This window comes from Fundulus heteroclitus, chromosome 10 (genome assembly GCF_011125445.2).
Source record: "Fundulus heteroclitus isolate FHET01 chromosome 10, MU-UCD_Fhet_4.1, whole genome shotgun sequence".
NCBI lineage: Eukaryota > Metazoa > Chordata > Actinopteri > Cyprinodontiformes > Fundulidae > Fundulus > Fundulus heteroclitus.
In genome coordinates, this window is record NC_046370.1 from 16521878 (window position 1) to 16543676 (window position 21799).

General features: G+C 42.6%; 1 protein-coding gene across 5 annotated transcripts in view; it reads right to left on the minus strand.

Annotated features, from left to right (window-relative positions):
• Positions 1 to 21799, minus strand: part of arhgap27 (Rho GTPase activating protein 27) — a 44846-nt gene that overhangs the window by 22018 nt on the left and 1029 nt on the right. The window contains exon 2 of one of the 5 annotated variants that reach the window (XM_012871704.3): positions 19964 to 20843. In XM_012871704.3, the coding sequence (XP_012727158.2) occupies positions 19964 to 20782 (819 nt within the window). In that variant the 5' untranslated portion in view covers positions 20783 to 20843. Of the gene's footprint in view, positions 1 to 940; positions 1071 to 4979; positions 5242 to 12999; positions 13013 to 13334; positions 13422 to 19963; positions 20844 to 21799 lie in introns of those variants that run through there. The other 4 variants (XM_036142112.1, XM_021321063.2, XM_012871705.3 and 1 more) reach the window with 4 other exon arrangements.

Below are 21799 nucleotides of genomic sequence, written 5' to 3' on the forward strand. Positions count from 1 at the left end.
TTTTTTGTAGATAAAAAAAAAATAGGTTCCCTGACTTTAAAAAGTGCCTTGAGATGACATGTATCATTAATTAGTGCTATATAAATAACATTTAATTCAATTGGATTCCTTGTAAGTATTCAATAGGAATGCCTACAGTTACCCAGTAAGTACCCCCTTGGCATCCAACAAATACCTCAAACTTTGTAAGTACCCCGCTTTGAAAGTACCCTTACAAGTTCATTACCAGATAAAGTAAACGAGAGTTTTAACAAAACTGTTGTAGGGCGTGCTACACCCGAGCTTTAAGCTAAGCTGCTGTTCGTCATTCTTCTGCAAACACAGGAAGTCTTGCGCTGAAAACGACCACAAACTAGTGTGTCGTTCCTCCCATACCAATAATCAGCAACTGAGCCTACATGCGTTTATTTTCTAATGCAGCACACGCAGGTCAGTTTCTGGTGTGGAAACAGTGTAACCCATTGTCTGCATTGAGCTCAAATGAAACACGTGAACTGGGTCATCTGGGTCGAAAATTAAAGTTTAACAACCATATAAACGGCGACGTATGAACCCTGGGCATTTGCAGTGGATTGAAACTGGGTCAAACTTCACTATAACAGTGAGGCATTAACTCCGGCGCCCCACTTTCATACGCGTTTTCCTTGCATACAGACTACATGCTCGGCTTACACATGGACGAAGGGAAGCTGCACGTAAACAGTGCTCCACATGGTAGGAACTGCATGTAAAGCAGACCCGGCCAACACAACTAATTTGTTTAAAGAATGCCGACGAGAGTGCCGCAGTGTGATGAAAGGCTGCCTGTGTCCTCCGTGCTGCTGGAACTGATTATCCTGATGCATAAGTGTCATAGCTTCCCTTAAAATACCCTCCTGGTATGTTAAAAGCAATGCTTTTCCTCTTAAAGATGATTTATTTATCTATTGGTTTTGCTCACCTTTGCTCCGGTGAGGCGCTTGATCCTCTGAGTAAAACTCCTGGGGATTATGGCCCTACGCAGACATTTATTCGCCATCATGAAGACGGTGCAAATAAGAGCAGCAGTCTACTCTAGACCGAACTTTAACTTAGGTCGTGTGTCACAGCTAGTCGCTGGCGCTATATTTACCAAAACCTGTGTCTGTTTCATCGCGGCGTCTGCTGACCGCTAGAATAATTATGTCGTGCTAAATAGAGAGAAACGCAACAAAAGTCAAGACAAAAGAGGAAAGATCTGTTCCACGGCACAATAGCGTATGTGTGACAGCTGCACCGCTTTCTTTTTTTTTTCTAAGTTTAAAGCCATTTCGGTGTAATTACGTTGGTCAGAAGGCGTTATTTCTCTCTAAAAAAGTAAAGCTATCCAGCGGTATGATCAGAATAATAAAATCCGCTTTAGATTAGGACGTTTTCTGGCCTGAATGAAAAACAAACACTGGGTCAAAGCGGCTGCTGCATTCACGCACAGGATGTTTAGAGCATGGCCTCCGCATTCACAAATAAGGTCCCCAAACTCATATTAATTTAAAAAACCTCCCATAAATAAAATTGTGAGTTAAATTGCATTGCATTTTCTGGAACACTGACATAAAAAAAAAAAAAAAATGGTTCAGGCTACTGGACCTGTATGGCATAAAGGTTATCCTTCTTCAGAGAACCCGTAATCAGGAAAGGGAAGGGTTGTCTCGGCTTTAATCAGTTCTTGTAACCACATAATGAAATCTGCAACATCTTTTATTTATTATACTTTTTGGTCCATTTTACTTATCTTTAAGGAAGATTGATTAAACTGTGTGCAAAGCAAAGTTCACAAGATTACAGTTCTTGGTATTGTTTTCTACCCCCCAAAATGGGACTTGGTGGACAGCAACAAAAAGGATGCTACCGGCCCCTTTTCTTGAAGCTTTCTGTAGCTTTCTTAAACAAAGCATTACCAGCCTATACGGTAATCTGCATTTTCTTCTAGTTTGAATCCGTAGGGGGACTCAATCACAACTTTAGAAGAAGGTCTTTTGTGAGATGTTTGGCAAAAAAAAGTTTAACATTTTTCAAAATTCTCAATTTTTAGAAAAACAAATTTACAACATGTCATCTGCAAAAACAATATAAAGGTTGTTTTCAGATTTTTGGGGGATTGGCTGCACACTCTTGTTCTAGAAAAGTAAGAAAGGCTGACATTTAGTGACATTAAGAAGAACAATTCAAGACTATAAAAAACTATGACAAATTGAGGGAAAGGACAACTCTGCTTTGACGAGCTAATGTTTATCCTGACTTATAACTGGATGGACTATTTACAGGTGGAAGTGCGCCTGGAGCAAGTAAACTCACACGCAGGGAGACCTACTATGAAAGTCTGCATAACAGCAAATCCCGCTGGGTGTGTGTTGGTGCTTGGATCCTACCGTCCGACCGACAACGATGGGTCTTCTGGGAAACCTTTATCTTAATACTTTGGTGTATCTCTGGGTTAAATAAAAGTGTTGAAAACTAACACACCCCCCTCCAAGTAAAAATGTTGGTCACCATTGCGACCGAATGCAGCTGGTTGAAACATATTGCTGGTTAAGAGATCTGTCTGACTTCTAAATGGAGCACTTCCTGGTGCCTGAGTGGCAAGAGATGTAGAAGGTGAAGCTCGGCTCTGAAGTGCTGATTGATCTCTTAGCTTCTAAACATAGGCACTGCTTTATTGATATCCTCTAAAAAAATGTTTGTGTCAAGATCTTTCTTCCTTGAAATAAGCAGGAAAAGCAGCGTTTCTGCTCTTTGTTTTTCGATCCAACCGTTTTGGACCTATCACGTTACAGAATTTGCTTCGGCGATTGATTAAAAACGCAATCTCAACCCAGTCGATGTGGACAGCTAGACGGCTGACCTCAAAACAGATTGATTTCAAACAAGGCAAAGCGCGAACCAAAGGGTTGCCTCATTGATCCACAAGATGCAACACTGGAAATCTCTTCAAAACACGCCACAGAAACTTAACAGTGAACCCCAAAGCAGAGTAATTTCCAAACATATCTTTGGTGACTAGTCTGTGTTATGTCACCCTCCTCGAATAAGAAATGTGCTTTCCTGTTGAAGGCTGAACTTTGATGCTTTGTTTCTTATTAAAAAGTACACACAGTGCCTTGCAAAGGTACTTATATCCTTGAGCTTTTTCGCGTTCTGAATTGTTACACTGAAACCGTCATTTAATTAGGATTTGACGTGATTGACCAACACACAGTGGTGCATTATTGTGAAAAAGAAGGAAACGGATGTATAGTTTTCAAAATGTTTAACACACAAAAGTTTTCAGCCTCAAGAGGTTGGTTTACTTCCAGTGTTGTCCTCTATTCAGTTCCAGCCTACATTTTACATATAGGCCAAAATGTTCACTTTTGGTTTCCTCTAACTAGAGCACCTACTTCCACATACGTGCTGTTTTCCCTTGAGGCAAAGTCTAAGCTGGATGTCTTGTATGATTTGTGAAGATGACAAACACTGTTTGTTTCAGATTCTCACACCCGAGCTGCTGATGTCTGTAGCTCCTCCAGAGTTACCATGGGTCACTTGGCTGCCTCTCTGATTAAAACTCTGGTACGTTTCCAGCTGTGCCATGATGTCTCCATTTTGAGATGGTGGACACAGTGCTCTGTGAGACGGTCAAAGCCTGGGCTGCTGTTTCCTAACCTGCTTTAAACTTCTGAGATTAAATTATATACAGCCAGTCGGCCTTTTGCTAATTAGCTTACTTCTGAGGGTAAACGGTTGCGCTGAGGGTCCAAAATGAACACTCGCCGGACGCCAAATGCGAGTAAATTTTCCGTTCGGCGTGTGTTCCTCTGCTGTCAGCTCATATGACAACAAACGCGCACGTACACAAACACTCGCACATCGGACGCGAGAACGACAGCAACCATGTCACGTCTGTTTGCTAACAACTAGCATTTAGCTCAGGCTAATTAAGTAGCAGGATTATGGGGCGATATTTAGCAGGAGTCAGTCAGAATTAATATTTTGGCCAGTAAAAAATATGCTTGGCCAGTTGATTTTTACATATACTGGCGAATCAGGAAGTTAATTTCGGACATTGGTTGCACTGGATTTATAAATGCATGCCACACTTTTCGGTATTTGAAATGTGTTCTTTTTTAGTGTCTCTGTGTTGATCTATCTATCACATAAAATCCCAATAAGATACAATAATCTTTCTGGTTGTGATGTGACAAAACAGCAAAACGTTCCAGGTGAATAAATACTTGCGCGATCAAATTTCATATGCCAAACTGTAACGTAATCTGTCATTTAAAACTGCTCAAGACCCATAAACTGAACAACAAAACAGGCTTCAATAGCGGTTCTTCATTTAAACTTCTATAAGGCCTCATACATGTGGTAATATAATGGTATTTGACATGTAGACGGTTATTGTCTGCGCTGATAACATCAGCGAATATTGGACCAAGGTTCCAATGACCCCATTTTTTTTTTTTTGCAGCGTGATTGAAGACAGCCTGTCCTCTTTTACTGCACTCTTGTGTTTTGCTGAAGATCCAGCATGCGTCTCCTGGCAGTCAAGCACCTACGGTGACTTTCAGATTTGACACTTGTCTGTTTTTCCAAGAACCGTCCGAAACCCTAAAACCCGGCCCACGCAAAGTACAGTTTGACACAAACAAAACGTCCTCGCATTCGGAGCTCGACCCAAGCCAGACGCCAGGAACTGTTGCAATGAAAACGTTAACGTGTTTAGCAAAACGCCTCCCACATCCAGGTGAGCAAAAGTGTTCAAGATTAAAGACGACCGCGGAAAAGACCGCCGCGTTTTTTTGGGTTTATATTTACATCCCCTCAGCATGTACAGGAAAAGACAAGTGCAGAGGAGGCACGGTTTAATGAAACAGGAAGCAGCGCACTTGTCGAGGTGCTTGAACATGTAACGAGTAGTGACAAAAGGAAATTTACATTTTATAATGCACCAATATAACGTGGTGGATGTAATCTCTTACCTGGGTAGCCACGGGCAGAGTCAGGTCCCGCTGGACCCGATGACCTGTCCAAACCCTGGAGTACATCTCCACCATATTTGTGTCCGTCTAGCTAACACGGTCCATTTATCCAAGCATGCAAAGGGGTCGAAAGCAGCGAGTTAACTATTCAGCTGACTCGTGATACGGCAGAGAAAGACTCCCAAACCGCCCTCCTCACGCGTGCATCCTCCTCTCGCAGCAGCTGTGATCGCTGCAGCCCAGACAGAAAAGAGAACTGTGAGGTCTGTTACAATAAGCAGCAGGAAGGGACTGTGTCAGGGCTCGCTGATGCGCGCGGGCGTGCGTGTGTGTGTGTGTGTGTCAGTGTTTTGTGTGTGCTTGAATTACTGTGCGCAGGATAGGAGGGTAGAGGGTAACTGTCTGCTTGAGCCAAAAAAAATAAAAAGAACAGACAGAGACCATAACAAGCAGACAGGAAGAAAAGAGGGTTTAGTAGGCAGAATAACACGCACTCCGCGGGTCACTTCAACCTACTTCCCGTTTGTGTATACACATGACAACAAAAGGAAATGACAGCAATGGAAAGAAAGATTTTAAAGAAGCACACAAAACACTTAGGAGTAGAAGGGGAGGCTTGTGTGGAGTCTTTGACCATCGTTTGGTGGGTGACTCAGACAATAATGAGGAGAAAAGGGAAGCAATAATTTCTTACAGTAAAACTTAGAGGAGCTGTTATTGCCGGGGCACTCTGAAAAATACTACGGACTCCAAACTTGCCCTCTTCAAACAGGAAGCTGAGTTTTGGTTTGGTCCGATTGATTAATCGACACTTCCTTTTGTGAAAATACTCAGCATGAAGTTTGTGGCTGAGTTTTTTTAGAAGTTTCTGGGTTAGGGATCTTTGTAATTGAGGTTTGAAGAGCCACGTGGAAGTATTGCTGCTTTTACTTGTTTCGAAAATTCCAGATCGGGAATGAAAGTGAAATTAGTCCCTTCAAAAGGGATGTGCAATAGTCCAAGTAGTACGATCTCAATGTGGTGCAACACAATACATGTAGATGTCTGTACCCATTCTCTTCAACAAGATGTGATAGCTACGACTGCATACGATCCGATTTTCCGTCGTATCGGACGCTAATTCGGATTAAGGTGTATCTCGACCTTAAGTAGAAAGCAGCAAGGCTGAATGGAGAACTGAAAATGTATCTTTCAGCCTGTCAGTAGAGGAGCAGATTGTATTTTCAAATGAAATATCCACACAGATATCGCTGTCTTAGGCTACGTTCACACTGCAGGCCTTGATGCTCAATTCCGATTTTTTTGTGAAATTGGATTTTTTTGCGTGGTCGTTCACGTTTCCAAATATATGCGACTTGTATGTAATCTCCTGTGTGAACTGAATGCGTTCAACCTAAGCGTCCCGCATGCGCACTCGAGGACGCGATGACGTACAGGTCGGATAAATGCGACCCGGCCGTACAGACACAGGTCGCATTTGAAAAGATCAGATACGTATCGGATTCAGGACCACATATCCAAGTGGCCTGGGTCGTATTTGAAAAAATCCGATCTGTGTTGTTCAGACTGTCATAAAAAGATCAGATCCAGGTCGCATATGGGCAAAAAAAATCGGAATTGGGTCACTTCAGGCTGCAGTGTGAACGTAGCCTTAGTCATGCAAACCACTGTGATGCCCAACTTAAAATGCTACATTTAAAATGGTACGTTCCTCGTTGTTTAGTCTTTGTTTTAAAATAATGGCCAAACCCAGTTTTACAACAACAGCTTTTTTCCCACTAGGGGCATGACTTGTGCCTCTGCTCTTCATATAAACACATACACTGCTGACCAAAGGAAGGCCAGATAAAATAACACAACACGTTATATAATGATGGTTTTTAAGGAAAGATGCGTGTCAATTAAATTCTGCATCGTCAGATCAAACCGCTGCAAAGATCCGAGATCGGAAGCAAGCCACAAAACTATTCAGCGTTTTAAAGAATCCACACAAAAGGAACTAAGGAAATGTTTGTTGTTAGATGTTTTATGATGTGTTTGTTTCAGTATTACTTCATATTTAGGGAACAAACGCTGTGTAAATGGTGACATGTAGGTAATTTTGTTTATCTTCTTGTGGGTTTATTTGTCACACTCCTATAATGTGTTTATGCGCAAAGCTGCCCTATAATATTTATGTATTAGCCGTTTAAGAGCTGGTTATTATTTCTGCCTGGGGGATGCTAAAACTGTCTGTCAACATTTCGGCTAATTGCTATCTCTTATAAACCCTGTTGGTGCCAAAATGTTTCTCTCTTTGACAAACAGTTTTGACTTTGTTGTAGTTTATAAGTTCAGTAAGTAAGAAATAGGAACAAAAATATGTCTGTAAGATCAAATTACGTTTAGGAGCCTTTTTATGGTTGTACAAATCTAATGTCAGACTTAAGTGCCTTGACAAAGAACAAAAACAAAAAAACTATCAGATACTGAAGACAAAATTAGTTAAATAGAAGACAAAAGTTTCAAGAAAGAGATCTTCAAAAAGTGAAAAGAGTCATTGACTGATGAATCACAAGAAAGATCACAAAAACTTCGGTCTCCTAGGAAGGGAAATGTAAATAATAGCGATAGCGCAAGATTTATTCAATTCAATTCAATTCAATTTTATTTATAGAGCGCCAAATCATGAAACATGTCATCTCAAGGCACTTTACAAAATCAAGTTCAATCATATTATACAGATTGGGTCAGATTATACAGATTGGTCAAAAATGTCCTATATAAGGGAACCAGTTGATTGCATCAAAGTCCCGACAAGCAGTATTCACTCCTGGGGAACCGTAGAGCCACAGGAAGAGTCATCTGCCTTGTACATGGCTTTGCTGCAATCCCTCATACTGAGCAAGCATGAAGCGACAGTGGGAAGAAAAACCACCCATTAACGGGAAGGAAAAACCTCCGGCAGAACCGGGCTCAGTATGAACGGTCATCTGCCTCGACCGACTGGGGTTACAGAAGACAGAACAGAGACACAAGAGAGACAAAAAAGCACAGAAGCACACATTGATCTAGTAATCTGTTCTACATTAGATGGTAGTAGCGGGTACTACCATCTAATGGCACAGTACTGTATGTATAAAAGCTGATTTTCTACAATACCGAGAGAAGATCTATATTTCTAACAAGAAGAAAAGCTTTGCAGAGTATTTCTGTCTAGTAATTTTACCAAGCATGGTCCAAGGTTAAATTCCTTCGGTCCAGAACCTTAAACTCAATGCCCTGTAATGCATGAAGCAGCAATTCGCTTGATTACTTAACCGCTTTAGAACCCATCTATTCTAACAATGGGGTACCCAAATTGGGGCCCAAATCACGTAACAGAGCACACAGTTGAGCCATTGAATCAAACTGGCTCATTTCCCTCTTACATCACACTCATCCCGGTGTGGAATCCAGGATCCTGAAAATGCTCAGCCGCTTATCACCATCTTATCTTTGCTTTCCAGGTCAGGCCTGTATCCTGATGTGCAAAACCAGCTGATGACAGATTTCGGCCCTTTTCCCACATTCGTAGGTGATACGCATTTGTGTGGCCAGGGAAACATTTGCGTACCAGTTGCTGCACTGCTTTCTGCTAAAAGGGAAACATGACTCCTTTTTTTGCACGGAAGAGTTTGAGTTGCCGGTGAAAAGAATGTGCGCAAACAGACAGGGAAAAAGTTCATCCACAGATGCAGGACGCCAGCCTCTCTTTCTGCTTCCTGGAACCTGCCAGTAATTATAGTAAACAGAAATCCCTTTATGTTCGCTGTAACATGCACTGCACTGCAGGATTACTAAAATCAAGCACTTCATTACAGCTTTAATACTTTTTTTAAGGAATGAGATTCAAAAGCAAAACTACTAACCCACTATCTGACAACATTTAAGCTTTCTTTTGAATATTTTCACCCCCCCTCCCTTTTTATTATTATTATTTATTTATTTTTTTACAGTGCCCTGTCTGGTAATGTGGCAAAAAGAGTTGTTGTCTGGTGATTCCTCACAACAACAATTATTATTATTTTGGGGTTTTTTTACAGACGTCAGGCATCAAAAGGATAAAAAATGATTAAAGCAGACTTTAACCTTTCTTTTGAGGCCGCACTTGATTATTTGGATTGTTTGCCTAAGTAACAAATGCAAATGTAAAAACTTATAAGGTAAAGAAGTGCCCTGCAGGTTCTTTGGAACAGGTGGTCATTTTGAATCAAACAGAAAACAAAGGAATTACAAGATTATCCGCATTTAGACTTCAGACAACACGGTCATGAAAAAATTAGGACACAACCATGTTTATACTCCTTTTAAATCTCCTTTTAAAAGAAAGTAATTTAATAACTCTTAACAATAAACCTAATTTTACTCTTTAAACAAAACATCTCAACTAAAATAGGTTTTCTATGTGGGGAAGAACTTAGCACACCCCTATCCTCTCATATCTGGTCTTACCCTCTAATGATCTCTGACATCTGTCTGAGGGAAGCTTACCTGACTCCTCACGTTTAGCCATTAGCTTTGAAAGTTTTCTTCCATGTTCCAAACACTTCAGAGTCACGCCGCTGTGTCTTGATGAGATCAAGGTGCCTTGATTCGGTTTAGGACTTTCCATTTCCTGACTCTCAGACACTCCTTGGCTGTATTTGCAGTTCTATTACTGCTATGTTTTGGGCTATTGTCGTGTCTGTCCTGTAATAACATTTTAGGGGTTTTGGAGACATCTTTTAGCATTTTGCGGTCTGTGAACATGCGTCAAACTAAATCTCGGAGCTTCAAACAAGCTATACCTCATTCGCAGTGCTCAAATATGTAAAAAAAAACAAAAACTATATAAATAACTGTGCATCCCAAATGTTAATCAGATTTTTTTTATATAGACTAGAAAGAGTAAGTTGAAGTAGATGCTACTGGTTAATGCTTTGAAAGTTATTAGTTTTGATGCATTTAACGCCTTTGAATAAAGACTGTCAGATTTTTCTGTTTTCAGTATTTAGCCCGGTGATCATTGATCCGAGCCAAATAAGAGGAAGTGAGACGCTACCAATTTCTTGTTTAGTAATTGATTTTCCGATGAGTATAAAACGAAAACAGAGAAAGAGAATAGTAGATGTTTTTAGTGCATTATATTATGGACAAATGTACCTTTCCTTTAGAGCCAATAAACTCATAATAAAAGCTAGGTGCACAGTAGCAGTCAGGTGCTGTTTGTCAAACTCACTGGATTAGTTGATCATCACCAACCAACGTTACAGCCAAAGTCGACGTTTTGCTGCTACGGGGCATGCCGAAGTATTTCAACATAAAAAGTCAAAAATGGAAAGATGACCTTAATGTCCTTAGAGCTGTTGCCCATCAATCTGGGGGAGGGTTTAAAGGCCAACGTGAAGCCCAACATTCTACACTAAGGAACATTATTCACATGCCAAATACGTTTAGGACAATTGCTATGTTACAAGGAGTGGACACCAAGTTCATGAAAAATTACTCTGCAAGCCTTGGTGGGCAGGTTAAACGTAATATTTCCTGACAAGTTTGATAAAGGCTGAACAAGTATGGCTTATATGGAGGGGCTTGCCACAAAAAAAAAACTTTTATCCCTAAGAAGAATATGGTAGCATGACAGCAAAGATCTAAGGTAATGCCGTTTGGACAGATAGCACCAAAGTAGAAACTTCTGACAATGTATCGTATTTTGTCTGTAAATAACCACACATAGCACATCAGCACTAAATATAAATGTAAAGGAAGACGTTGAAGCGGTGATGATTTGGACTTTTTTTAACAGCTTTTTTGCATTAACAGAGAGGACCATACCCTCGTCTTTATATCATAGTCATTTAAAGTCAAATGTGAGACCAGTGGTCCGGCAGCTAAGGCTCGGTTAAAACCTGAGCCAGGATCTCAACAGAATCTGAAACACTGCAGCGAATCTACAACAGACCCGGTTCAATTCCAGGCCCGCGATCTGATTCAACTGCTGTGGAGGGACCTTGAGACAGCTGTGCAGAAATAAATACCGGCAAACCTCTGCGAACTAAAGAATGACTCCTCCACAGCAACGTGAGACACTGATAAGGTTATACAGAAAACAATTCCAGTTCCAGTTTTCACAGCTGAAGGTGGTTCTACAAGCTACTTCATCACAGGGTGGACACAGATTTTCCCTTCACTGTGTTGACAGTCACAGAAAAGTTATTTTCCCGATGACTGTAGCGCGTGAGCAATGCCTTTACAATCCTGTCTTGAACACGATTATATCTCTGAGACATGCGTCAATTTGAGTCTTAGCTTTTGATCACTACAGCTGAGTCAAAGAGCTGACGGTAAAAACGTGGAGGGAAAAAAAACAACAACTCTTAGTGTTGTTTTTGTTAAGAGACTAAATTCTACAAACTCAAAACCAAGCAGCTGCAGCAAAGATAAAAGCCAAAAAATGGCATATTGTTAATAACTATGTTCAAACTGTAAGGTTTTCATGTCCATTTGGACATTATTCTATGCTTTAATATGTAAATCAGCTGCGCCATTCGGACGGTAGGGTCAGAATGTGGGTGTAAACAACATGACGGCGTCACAACTTGTTGGATTGTCCAGCATCACTAAAAACATTCAACGAGTAGATGCTGACGAGATCGACTGAAGACGGCTTGAGCCAATGAGTTAGCAGACAAGGGTCTCATCTGCCAATTTAAAGAGCCAAGAAAATCTTATTATACCGCCACCTTGCTCAAACTTACATGTACCCTCAGGTTCGAATAGACAAATGAGACGTGGAAGTGCTTCACAAGAGTCTGTCTGTTTTGACAACGCCAAAATTCCTTATCCGCCTCGTCGATGTTAGCGGCCTGTTTTTCTGAACGCACACCCTAAGCAGACGTCATGGCGGTACATTAATGATTATTACGGTAATAATGACTACACCTGTAGACGGTTAGGAAGGTGTGTGTCATTTTAAAACCTAACTGGGGTTGTTTCATGTAAAAAAAAAAAAATTTGAATTTTTTCTGCAGTGTAATCAGAAGAGTCCCTCCACCCAACAAAAAACATGAAGAGTACCAGGAAGCTTAGCACACATGTTCTTAAGACACTTGACAGACATGTGGGTTCTGCAAAGAGATGCCTGAGGAGATACTCACTCTACCTGTCGGTGCAGTTTCTTGGCATTTGATTTTTTTTTTTTTTTCCTTCCCCTTTCTTGTTTTAAAGAACGACACGTATCACCTGCGTCTCTAAGGCGATGCTCTCTGACAGAAACCAGTTTCCAAGGGCTGGATTTAAAGGTTCAGAACACCACATTATGCCAAAGACAAGAGTTTTTATAAGTGTCAGCCGCCAGAATCCATCAAACTTTGAACCCAACTTTGCCAAGTGTCTAAGCCTAAAGAAAAAAAAAGAGACAATTTAATCATAAAAAATACACCTCTACAACTCTTGTCCACTGCTTGTCCACAAGTTGGAGGACAACAGCTTTCCAACACTGTACTAACTTATCACAGACCACAGTGCAGCATACACGCCCTCCAAGGCAAGTGACCTACATCAGGGCTAATTGCAAGTCCTGTTTATTATATGCACACACTCAGGCCAACTGCAAAGCTCCAAAAGCCCCCGAAGATCTGCTTCCTGGGAGTCAGGCCAGACTCCCCCACCTCCTCCCCCTCACATCACCATGGAGAGGCCCCTACATTGCGGGGTGAGAATGGATTTCAGAGATCCTGGCTCATTTATTTATGTAGGAAACACAGATTTTTTTTTTTTTTTTAAATCTTTGGTTTCAAGTACAGGGATTCAGTGTTTAGACGAACAGAGGCGTTTGGGGCCTCTCCCTTAAATCTACAAAACTATAGGTATCGGTTTAATTACAGCGTCGTGCATGGAGAACAGACTGGGTAAAAGTGGGAGAGGCAGGAGACGCCAAAACTTACATTTCAACAGCAGGCTCCCTCTGCAACAGGTGCAAAAAAAAAAAAAAACACACAGCGACAGGTGCGAAACTTACCTGGACGAGAGTTTTCGATGTTTATTTTCAGGGGGAGGAAGGGGAAGGAGGAAAGAAAAAAAATCAAATCCAGTGAGAAGTGAAAGGAGCGTCAGATTGGCTCCGCGGGCCGGGACTCGTACTTGTTTCAGTGCTTCCCTGCATGTGTTGGATCATTTAATTCCCCCCGGGATCATCGGCGGTGTTGCCGCGCGCGGGGAGGAGGGGGGAGAGAAAGAGAGAAAGAGAGAGAGAGAGCAAGTACAGTAGCAGCTGGAGGTCTGGGAGTGGCTCTCACCTTCGGGATTTAACTCGTTCCCTCCCCTCACTGAGCTCACACAACCTGTTTGTCTAACCTGTTCCCGCACGGCGTGAAGTTCGCCGCCGCCGCCACTCCCGCTCCTCGGGTCTGACTGCGTGCTCCTCCCGCCGCGCGCCCGCTCGCGGTCCGGTCACGCGGGGAAGTTAGTTAGAACAAAGTGCGGCGCTGCTGGTTATTCCTCACAGACAGACTGAGAAGACGGAGCAAATCTGCTGCATTTAGTGGAGCATTTCAGGAACACCTCACCCCCCCCCCTCCTCCTCTCCTCTCTCCATTGAAATGGAAGGCCCATTCATAGGCAAATGAGCTGGCACTGGAAACAGAACCCAAGCTACAAGAGGTGGTTCAGTCCTGAATCTGATCGCATCAGGATTCAAATCAGTCTTACGTTAGAGATCCTACACTCTGAATCCAGCCAACAGGTCGGGAGAATTACGATCTGGACCCTTAAAGGAGTTTTTTTTATACACTAGATAAGCAATGCAGGCTTCATAATGGTGTTGCTCGGGGCTGGGTGGGATGAGGGCCCACAATGGACTTCCTGTATGGGACCCACTTAGGTTGACTAATAGAGTGCCTGTCAGTTGTATGATCACCCCATTTCCCATGCTGTCACGTCACAACCACAATCTATTCTTTTGTTGTTTTACATAAAGGACCTCTACAAAAGTGCTGATGAACGGAATGAAAAATTTAGTCTTAAATCTTATAAGCGCGGCGTAGATTGGCTCCAGTTACTTTAATGCTCACTGAATAAAATCCTGCGCAGCCAATGGTTTTGAGAAGTCACATAACCAGTCCTTCAATGTCAGCGCGCAGCAAATGCAGCTGTTCTGCATTTCTGCGTGCTCTCAGAGGTTTGTGAGAAGAGATGACAGACGAAACAGAGTCACAAAGACCAAGACATACAGCAAAGGTTCCTGGGAGAAAAGTTGTAGACACGTGTAAAGTGGGGTTAGGTTATAACATATTATCCCAAGCCTTGAACAGCTCACAGAGACTGTTTAAGCCATCATCTGAACTTATGAAGAGTACGGCACAATCACAAACCTGATGAAACGTGACCGCACACCAACACTCAAAGGCCTGGTATTAACCAGAGAAGTATTAACCATGGAGGAGCTGCAGAGATCCAAGGCTCGGGTAGGACACTGGACAACAATCCTGGAAGGCAACCTGTATGAGACTCCTGACCAGGGTGGAGGTTCGTCTTTTGCACTCTTTGAACAATTGCACGCAACCTTTGACTACATTTCAAGAATGATACAAATTTGCCCTCCAGCAGAGGTGTTTAATGCTGACGGACTCTTTTCAATTTTTGTGTGTATTTTGAACGGCAAACAAAGAAAAGGAAGTACGCGTCTTCTGTGAGCCACACATTTTTTTCTTTTCATTGCAATTCCATAATAAACAGGACCTGCTCTCACTCGGAAACAGACTTGGCCGGACTACACCAAGAAGTTTTGGAGAAAGAGAAACCGATACAACAATCCAGAAGCTGAGGATAAACAGAAACAAAAAAAGGAACCAGTGTTGTCATTGTTTTTTTTGTTTGTTTAGTGTTTTTCCTTAGAAGATTTCCCGCCTTTTTAAGGCAGCCAAACCTGACTGACAATCTGTCGTAAAACCATAAAACCGATGTTTAAAGTGTCATGATCTTTGGGTGTTTGGGTTTTGATTTTTTTTTTTTTACTTTTTTATACTTATCTAGTGGTTTACCCTTGATTATTTGCTCATCTTCATCTTGTGTTTTAGTCAGATTGTTAGTTCATTCTGTATTGTTGTCTGTTCAGTTCCACTGAGCTATATTATACACTGGAGTGCTAATAGCCGGCTGTTAGAACCAGTCGCTTTGAAGCCACCAGCCGCCATATTGGTACTCCCTATTTTCCCCCAGTAACAAGGGAATATGTGCGTATAAGTATGTGCATATAAACATACCTATATATACATATATATATAATTAATATGAATAACATGTAAAGTATTTCAGCACCTAATTTCCTAGTAGTTGATAGTGTTAGTACATCCACTGACTGTAGAATTACCTGTGAAACGTTTTCACACAGCCAAAAACTGCTTGTTGTTGCAACCAAATCCTATGGGATTCTGTGAGAGTAGGGAGGAGCAAGATGGCGGCCAGTGACTTCAGTTTTTCGGCCAAATCAGCACTCCAGTGTATTATATAGCTCAGTGTTCAGTTCTTCCCGTGTTTCCTTCCTCTCTGCTCAGCCTTTCCTCTCATTTTCCCTCAGCTTTTCCTCCACTGCTCTCGCCTGTGTCCCCTGATCATCTGATCGACTCCACTCAGGGCTTGTGCTTTCTCTCCCTCCATCTCCTCCTAGTATTTAAGCAGTCTGTTTGATGTCTTCTCACTGGTTCCTCCTCCCAGCCCAGTTTGTGGTCCAGATTTGTCTTCCTGCCTGTGATTCCACACTAGAGATGCACCGATCCAACTTTTTCCCGAACCAATCCGATACGACACATGGCTTGAGCTTATCGGCAGATACATGATACTACTGTTGAGTGAATGAACCGTATACCTCGCCGTGTTTGTGATGTTGAATTTACCAACTTTATCACCGCCCCTCGCAATTTTGGCCTAGCAGATGCTGCGTGTTGCAGTCGGACTTGTTGGCGCATCAAGTTTGAAACGTTTCCAAATAGCAGACTTGGCTCGGTCCTGCCCTTGCTCCATGTTGGTCTGTGTTTGCTCATAACTAGCTGCTGTGCGTGCTGGGGTTGCAAACATAGAATTGAAGTGACTAGATTGCAGTAACTGTACTGCTGTGTATTATATTAATAAAAAAAAGCCGATATCTGATCCATTCAATTTGTCAATATCGGAGCCAATATCGGATCCGGGAATCGGATTGGTGCATCTCTAATCCACACTGTAAGTTTTCTTCTAATAAACATCCACTTCTCATTTACTTGGTCTATGTTTGGGTCTTCACTCTTCAAACCATGACACAAAGATGCTCTGCTATTTTGCAAAGACCAGGCAAACATTTTTGTCTCTAGATGTGAAAAGCTGGCAGAGACATACCCCTTTAAAGCTGCAGCTGCAAAAAGACACATAATGCACACCAACCTTTCTGATTTTTATTGGTAATTTCGAAAACAGTTTACCTTTTCTCTTCTATTTTATAGCCAAGCACCGCATCGTGGAAAAATCTAAATAAAATACACTAAAGTACCTAGAACCAGAACCAGACACGGAGAAGCAGCATTTAGTTCCTATGCTCCACTTATCTGGAACAAACTTACAGAAAACTGTAAAAGTGCGGAAAGCCTGAGTTCCTTTAAATCAAGATTAAAAACACATTTTTATTTTTTTAGGGGGATTTTTTGCAGCTCTAGTGGCTCACCCCTTTCTGAAAGTAGGCCGACAGGAAGGGGGGTGGAAGAGGGGGAGAGACACGCGGCAAAGGACCGCGGGCCGGACTCTAACCCGGGTCGACCGCGCCGCGGACCAAGGCCTCCGTATATGGGTCGTGCTACCCGCTGTGCCACAAGCGCGCCCCAAGATTAAAAACCCATTTGTTTAGGATTGCCTTCGACTGTTCTAGTTAAACTGTTTTACTGAAACATCATTAGTTCAACTGTTTTTTCTGTTTGCTTTTAGTTTCTATTTTTTCATCTTCTATTTTGTTTCTACATTTTATTCCTACTTGCTTTTGTTCATTTTTCTTGTGTTTTTTCCCCCGCTGTATTTTAATCATGTAAAGCACTTTGCAATGTCTCTGTACTGAAATGTGCTATACAAATAAATTTGCCTTGCCTTGCCTTGCCTTAAAGTTTAAGGTCGCAAAATGTGAAAAGCTTCCAAGTATATGAATAACTTTGCAAGGCACTGCGTTAGCCAGCGTCGCACATGTTCACCTGTGTTCTTCTATTCAAAATTAGACCTTTCACATCTCAGATTGCAGGAAACATTAACAGCTGGTGCCCAAAGGTGATGCATGTCCACCAACAACATTCTCTCCGAACACGAGAATGGAACCGCGGCTCAACGATGGTTGGCGGTCTTCAACGACGACCCTCAAAGGATGATGAGTCGGGTTTCATGGGACGGCGGGGTCTAACATCTCAACAATATGAACTGCAGCAGGAGAGCAAGTCTGGGGAATATTTCCGTTCACACATTTGTATTTGTTTCAGATCCAGTTGTTGAACTTCACAACACCACAATGGCGCTCAAGGAGCGGTTTGAGAACCTCAACGCCAAGGCTTAAGGTTTAATTCATTTGGCCAATTTTGGTTCAATTTCCTATTCAAAATGAAATACCCACAGAACTTCAACATAAACGGACCTGCCACTGATGGTTTGTTACTTATTCTCATCTGACAGAGTCAGTTTTTCCATTTAAAATCAGTGTATGTAAGCAGGATTTCTTCCTCTGGATCCAGGGAATCTATCTGTTTCTAGAGATAACGTCCTACCACTGGTTCCACTTTTACTTTGCTTAGTTTCCATCATCTAAACTGTAGTTGCAAAAAAATGTATTTATAACATATGATGTACACCGAGGACTTTTAGTAAATGGAATAAATTCAAGTGACTAAGTTCTAGGTGTAACAGATCCTTTTCCGGAGGCGGTTATGCGATATATAAAAAGCCTAAAACTTGTGGAACCATTGACAAAACCGCTGCACGTTCACCTCCTGTCGCTTTGTGTTCGGGAACACAATTTCCAGCTTAAAAAATAAAATAGACAGAGCAAGCAGCATTCATCCTCTGTTTGGAATCCCAGTTGTTGACGTTCACTGGCAGAAACTCCAAATACTGAAAAAATGAAACCAATATTCAGATGCCGCTGAGTTCTCTATCTGCCTTTCAGAGTGGGAAGTGAAATGACGCGCGGTTTGGATCACAAAATGTCACAGTGGGATGAAGTTTCAGCTGCACCACTCACTCAAAAAGGCAGGTAGAGCTTTTTGTATTGATAATAACTATCAGGGATGCTGGGTTTTTTTTTTTTTTTTTTTTTTGCATTTGTTCTGTATGAGAAAGCATTGGTTTGGGTGGCTCTGCTTGGTAACAAGACGTCTCCCGGCACACTGCAACTTAATTTTCTGATTTGAAGACGCAAAATGTACAGTCTGCGTTTCCTACTTTTTAATCTGCACCCTCATTCCTACACACCTTACATAGACACATACATGGACACATGAACATGTCAGAAGACGCATAAACATATTTTTGGCACTAATGGAACCCCATACATTCTACCAGTTCAGTCCAGATGTTTCACCATTAGATCAGAGAGAATCAACTTAAACGCTGTTTTAAATTTGCTGAAACGGAATAAATAAAAGGGTGTTGTTGTTTTTTTATTTCAATTATTGGAAGTTCAATTTTAATTTAAGGACATTGAAGGAGATTGTCCAACAACTTTATTCTGGCCCTTTAGCCAGCGAGTTGTCTAACATAATCAGGAACAGGAAGATCCATATGATCCTCCCTTTTAACTCCGCATTTGAAGAAGCTACTACGGGGACTTGGGGAAGTATTCATAGCCTTTTAGACTTTTTTCACCATTGGTCCCCATTTTACAGTCACGGTTACTGTATTTCACTGAGATTTTGTGTGACACATGAAAACAAAGTGGCTCATAAATCTACAGCGGGAGGGAAATGACTCATTGTTTTCATGTCTAAATTTGTGCTGCCTGTTACGTACATGGCACACTTCTCAGACTCTAGTGTAGAGTAATAAAGTACAGTGAATAAAGTTTTTTTTTTAAGGTAAAAACGATGTAAGCTTTTCCTTCCCCTGCACTGCGGACAACTTTGTATTGGTCTGTAATAAAAGCCCCAATAGAAACTATTGACGTTTGAGATCGTGATGTGACAAAAAGGTGGAAAAAGTTCGAGGGGCAACAATATATTTGCTCTGCGTTGAACATGCAAACATGTCCTGGGATTTTCCCCTCTCAGAGGACCATATTTGACAATTTCCAAAAAGCCAGAGGAAGTAAAAATAGCTGCTGCTTTTGTAAACAATATGCAATAAAACACATTTAACTAGGCACAACACAGTTTCTTTTTTCTCTTCCCTTTTTTTAGGATCCATAAGGATCTGAAATCTGTGCGGCAAATAAAAATAAATGTGCAATGTCATGTCAATTATTCATTGTGGGGCTTCCTAAAAGGAGGCGTCATTTTCAGTTTGTTGGATTAAACACTCAAGGGTTTCCATCCAAACACGAAGAAGGTGATTCTGAACTGTTTCATTGTTTTAGATGAAAAAAAAAAAAAAAAAACATTTGGGTTGTTTTTCCTGTGGCACAAGCAGTTACAATCTTCCTGAAAACAGAGACAAGCAGGGAGTTCCTCTGCATTGACAAGTAAAAGTGCGCCATCTGGTGGCTGTGTAGTGACACTTCTTAAGCTCGCCCCTCTGTTTGAAAACAGTAAAGGGTCATATTGTAATAATTGAACTTTATTGATCTCACAATGGAGAAATTCACTTCTGCATCTTAACCCATCCCCTTGGGTAGCAGTGGGCTGCCACTGTGCGGCGCCTGGGGAGCAACTGGGGGTTAAGTATCTTGCTCAGGGACCCAGAATGGCAGCTTGTGGGAGTTGAACTCAGAACCTCCGTGCTCTAACCACTAAGCCACCACTCCCCATCCCATATTGTGTAAAAAGCATTACCTTCAGCTGCTCTTCTCTCACGGGAGCGTCTCCTGCGGTCTGACCAGAGCTCGGATGCTGCGGTGCCGATTCTCCGGGCGAGCACTCAACAGGGTCAGGTGGCTCAGGAAAGGAGTCACAGTCCGTTACGCTTATCTCTGGAGTTGTTTCGTAGAAGTACGGCGGGGGCGAAGGGAAATCCATGTCACATATGTCCGGCAAATCCGCATCTTCATCGTTCACGGAAGCAGATTGCTCCCCTTTGGCTCTGTCCTGCTTCGGGCTCTTCGCCTGCTGCGGCTTTCCTGCGGGCCGAGGTGTGACACACGGTTCCGTCACCGGTTCCGGAGTGACTGCCAACCTGCCCGATGAGTTGGGCGTCTTGGGTTTGGTTGTGTCGTTCAAACTGTGAGCACGGATCCTGGCGGCCGGCGGCACCGTCAGAGCCTCGTTGGGCACGTCGGCCCACAAGCCAAACGTAGAGAAGCGGAACATTTCTTTTGAGTCATCCCTACCAAATGCACGAGCCGCCGTTTCAAGGGGTGCTTTCTTGGTCATGTCCGCCAATCTATTCTTTGTCCCATCCCCTGGTTTACTTTTAGTCTGACCCTTGGCTGAGTCAGACTTTTTAGGGCGAGGAGAACCTCCGGGAGACGGGGAGACCTCCTTCACGTACTCGGCGGGGACGTAAAAGGGTTTGGAGCCTTGGTCCTTGCAAACGTGCCACCAGTGGTCATTGGTCTTGGAGAGGAGCACGTACCTCTCGTTGGGTTTGATGGCGATGCGCCGACCGTCCTTCGCCTTGTATTCGAAATCAAACTCCACCGTCACGAACGCCATCCTCCTCCTTCCCTCCCGTCGGAAGCTCACTTACTGCGGGGGCAGCGCTGACACCATGGAGCTGCGAATTAGAGGAAATGCGATCTTAGAGCGAGTTTCAGGCCGAGAAACGTCAACAAGGAGCCCAGAGTTCACACTCCCACGCTTCCACCTACACTTTGTCCCCTTTTCTACCTCACAACGAGCGACTGCGTGCAACCTGCATCAGCTCTAGCGTGTTCCTACTCAACGACACTTCCCCAACGTGCAGAAGCCATGTTTTTTGAGAAGCTTTTCACGCCGTTTTCGGCGGGCTATTGATATTATTCGTACATTTCCTCATTTGTTTCAGATTATAGCAACATATGTCAATTGGCTTTACTTGGGCCTTTCTATTCTGGCACATACGCTTTCATCCAAACCACTGCATTGTAACCCTGTGGTCGCATGTTTAGAGTTGCAGTCCTGCTGGAAGGCGATCCTCCAACCTAGTCTCGAGTATTTCTGCAGCCGCTAGTCTTTCCCGCCAAGATTGTCCCGAATTTAGCTCCAACCGTCGATCCGTCAACTCTGACCGACTCCCCCACCCCTTCGGGGATAAATACGTCCCCACAGCACCGACACCTTTGGGCTGGTCGCTTTCAGGTTGCATTTGGATGTAGGGCAAAAAAAAAAAAAAAATTAGACCTATGCACTTCCTTCCACGCGTTTCCTGTGTCTCTCCCACACGGGTTTCAATGCAGACCAGATTTGGGAAGTGTAAAACTAACAGTTGTTGGGGGCGACTCAGGTGGGATGCTCTATGTTTACTAATGTTCTCTCTGAACCCTTTACAGAACAACAGGATGAATACTGAGACCAAATTACACATGATTGCACACATGCCGACCTTACCGATCGGTTGGAAGGCAATAGGTTGCATGAGACTTTTTGTAGGGGTACCAGAGTAAACGTTAGCTAAACATCTTGTGTCGTTCTGTCACGTAAAATCCTAATGATAATAAAAAAAAAAGAGAAGTTTGTGGCTGTAACCCGACA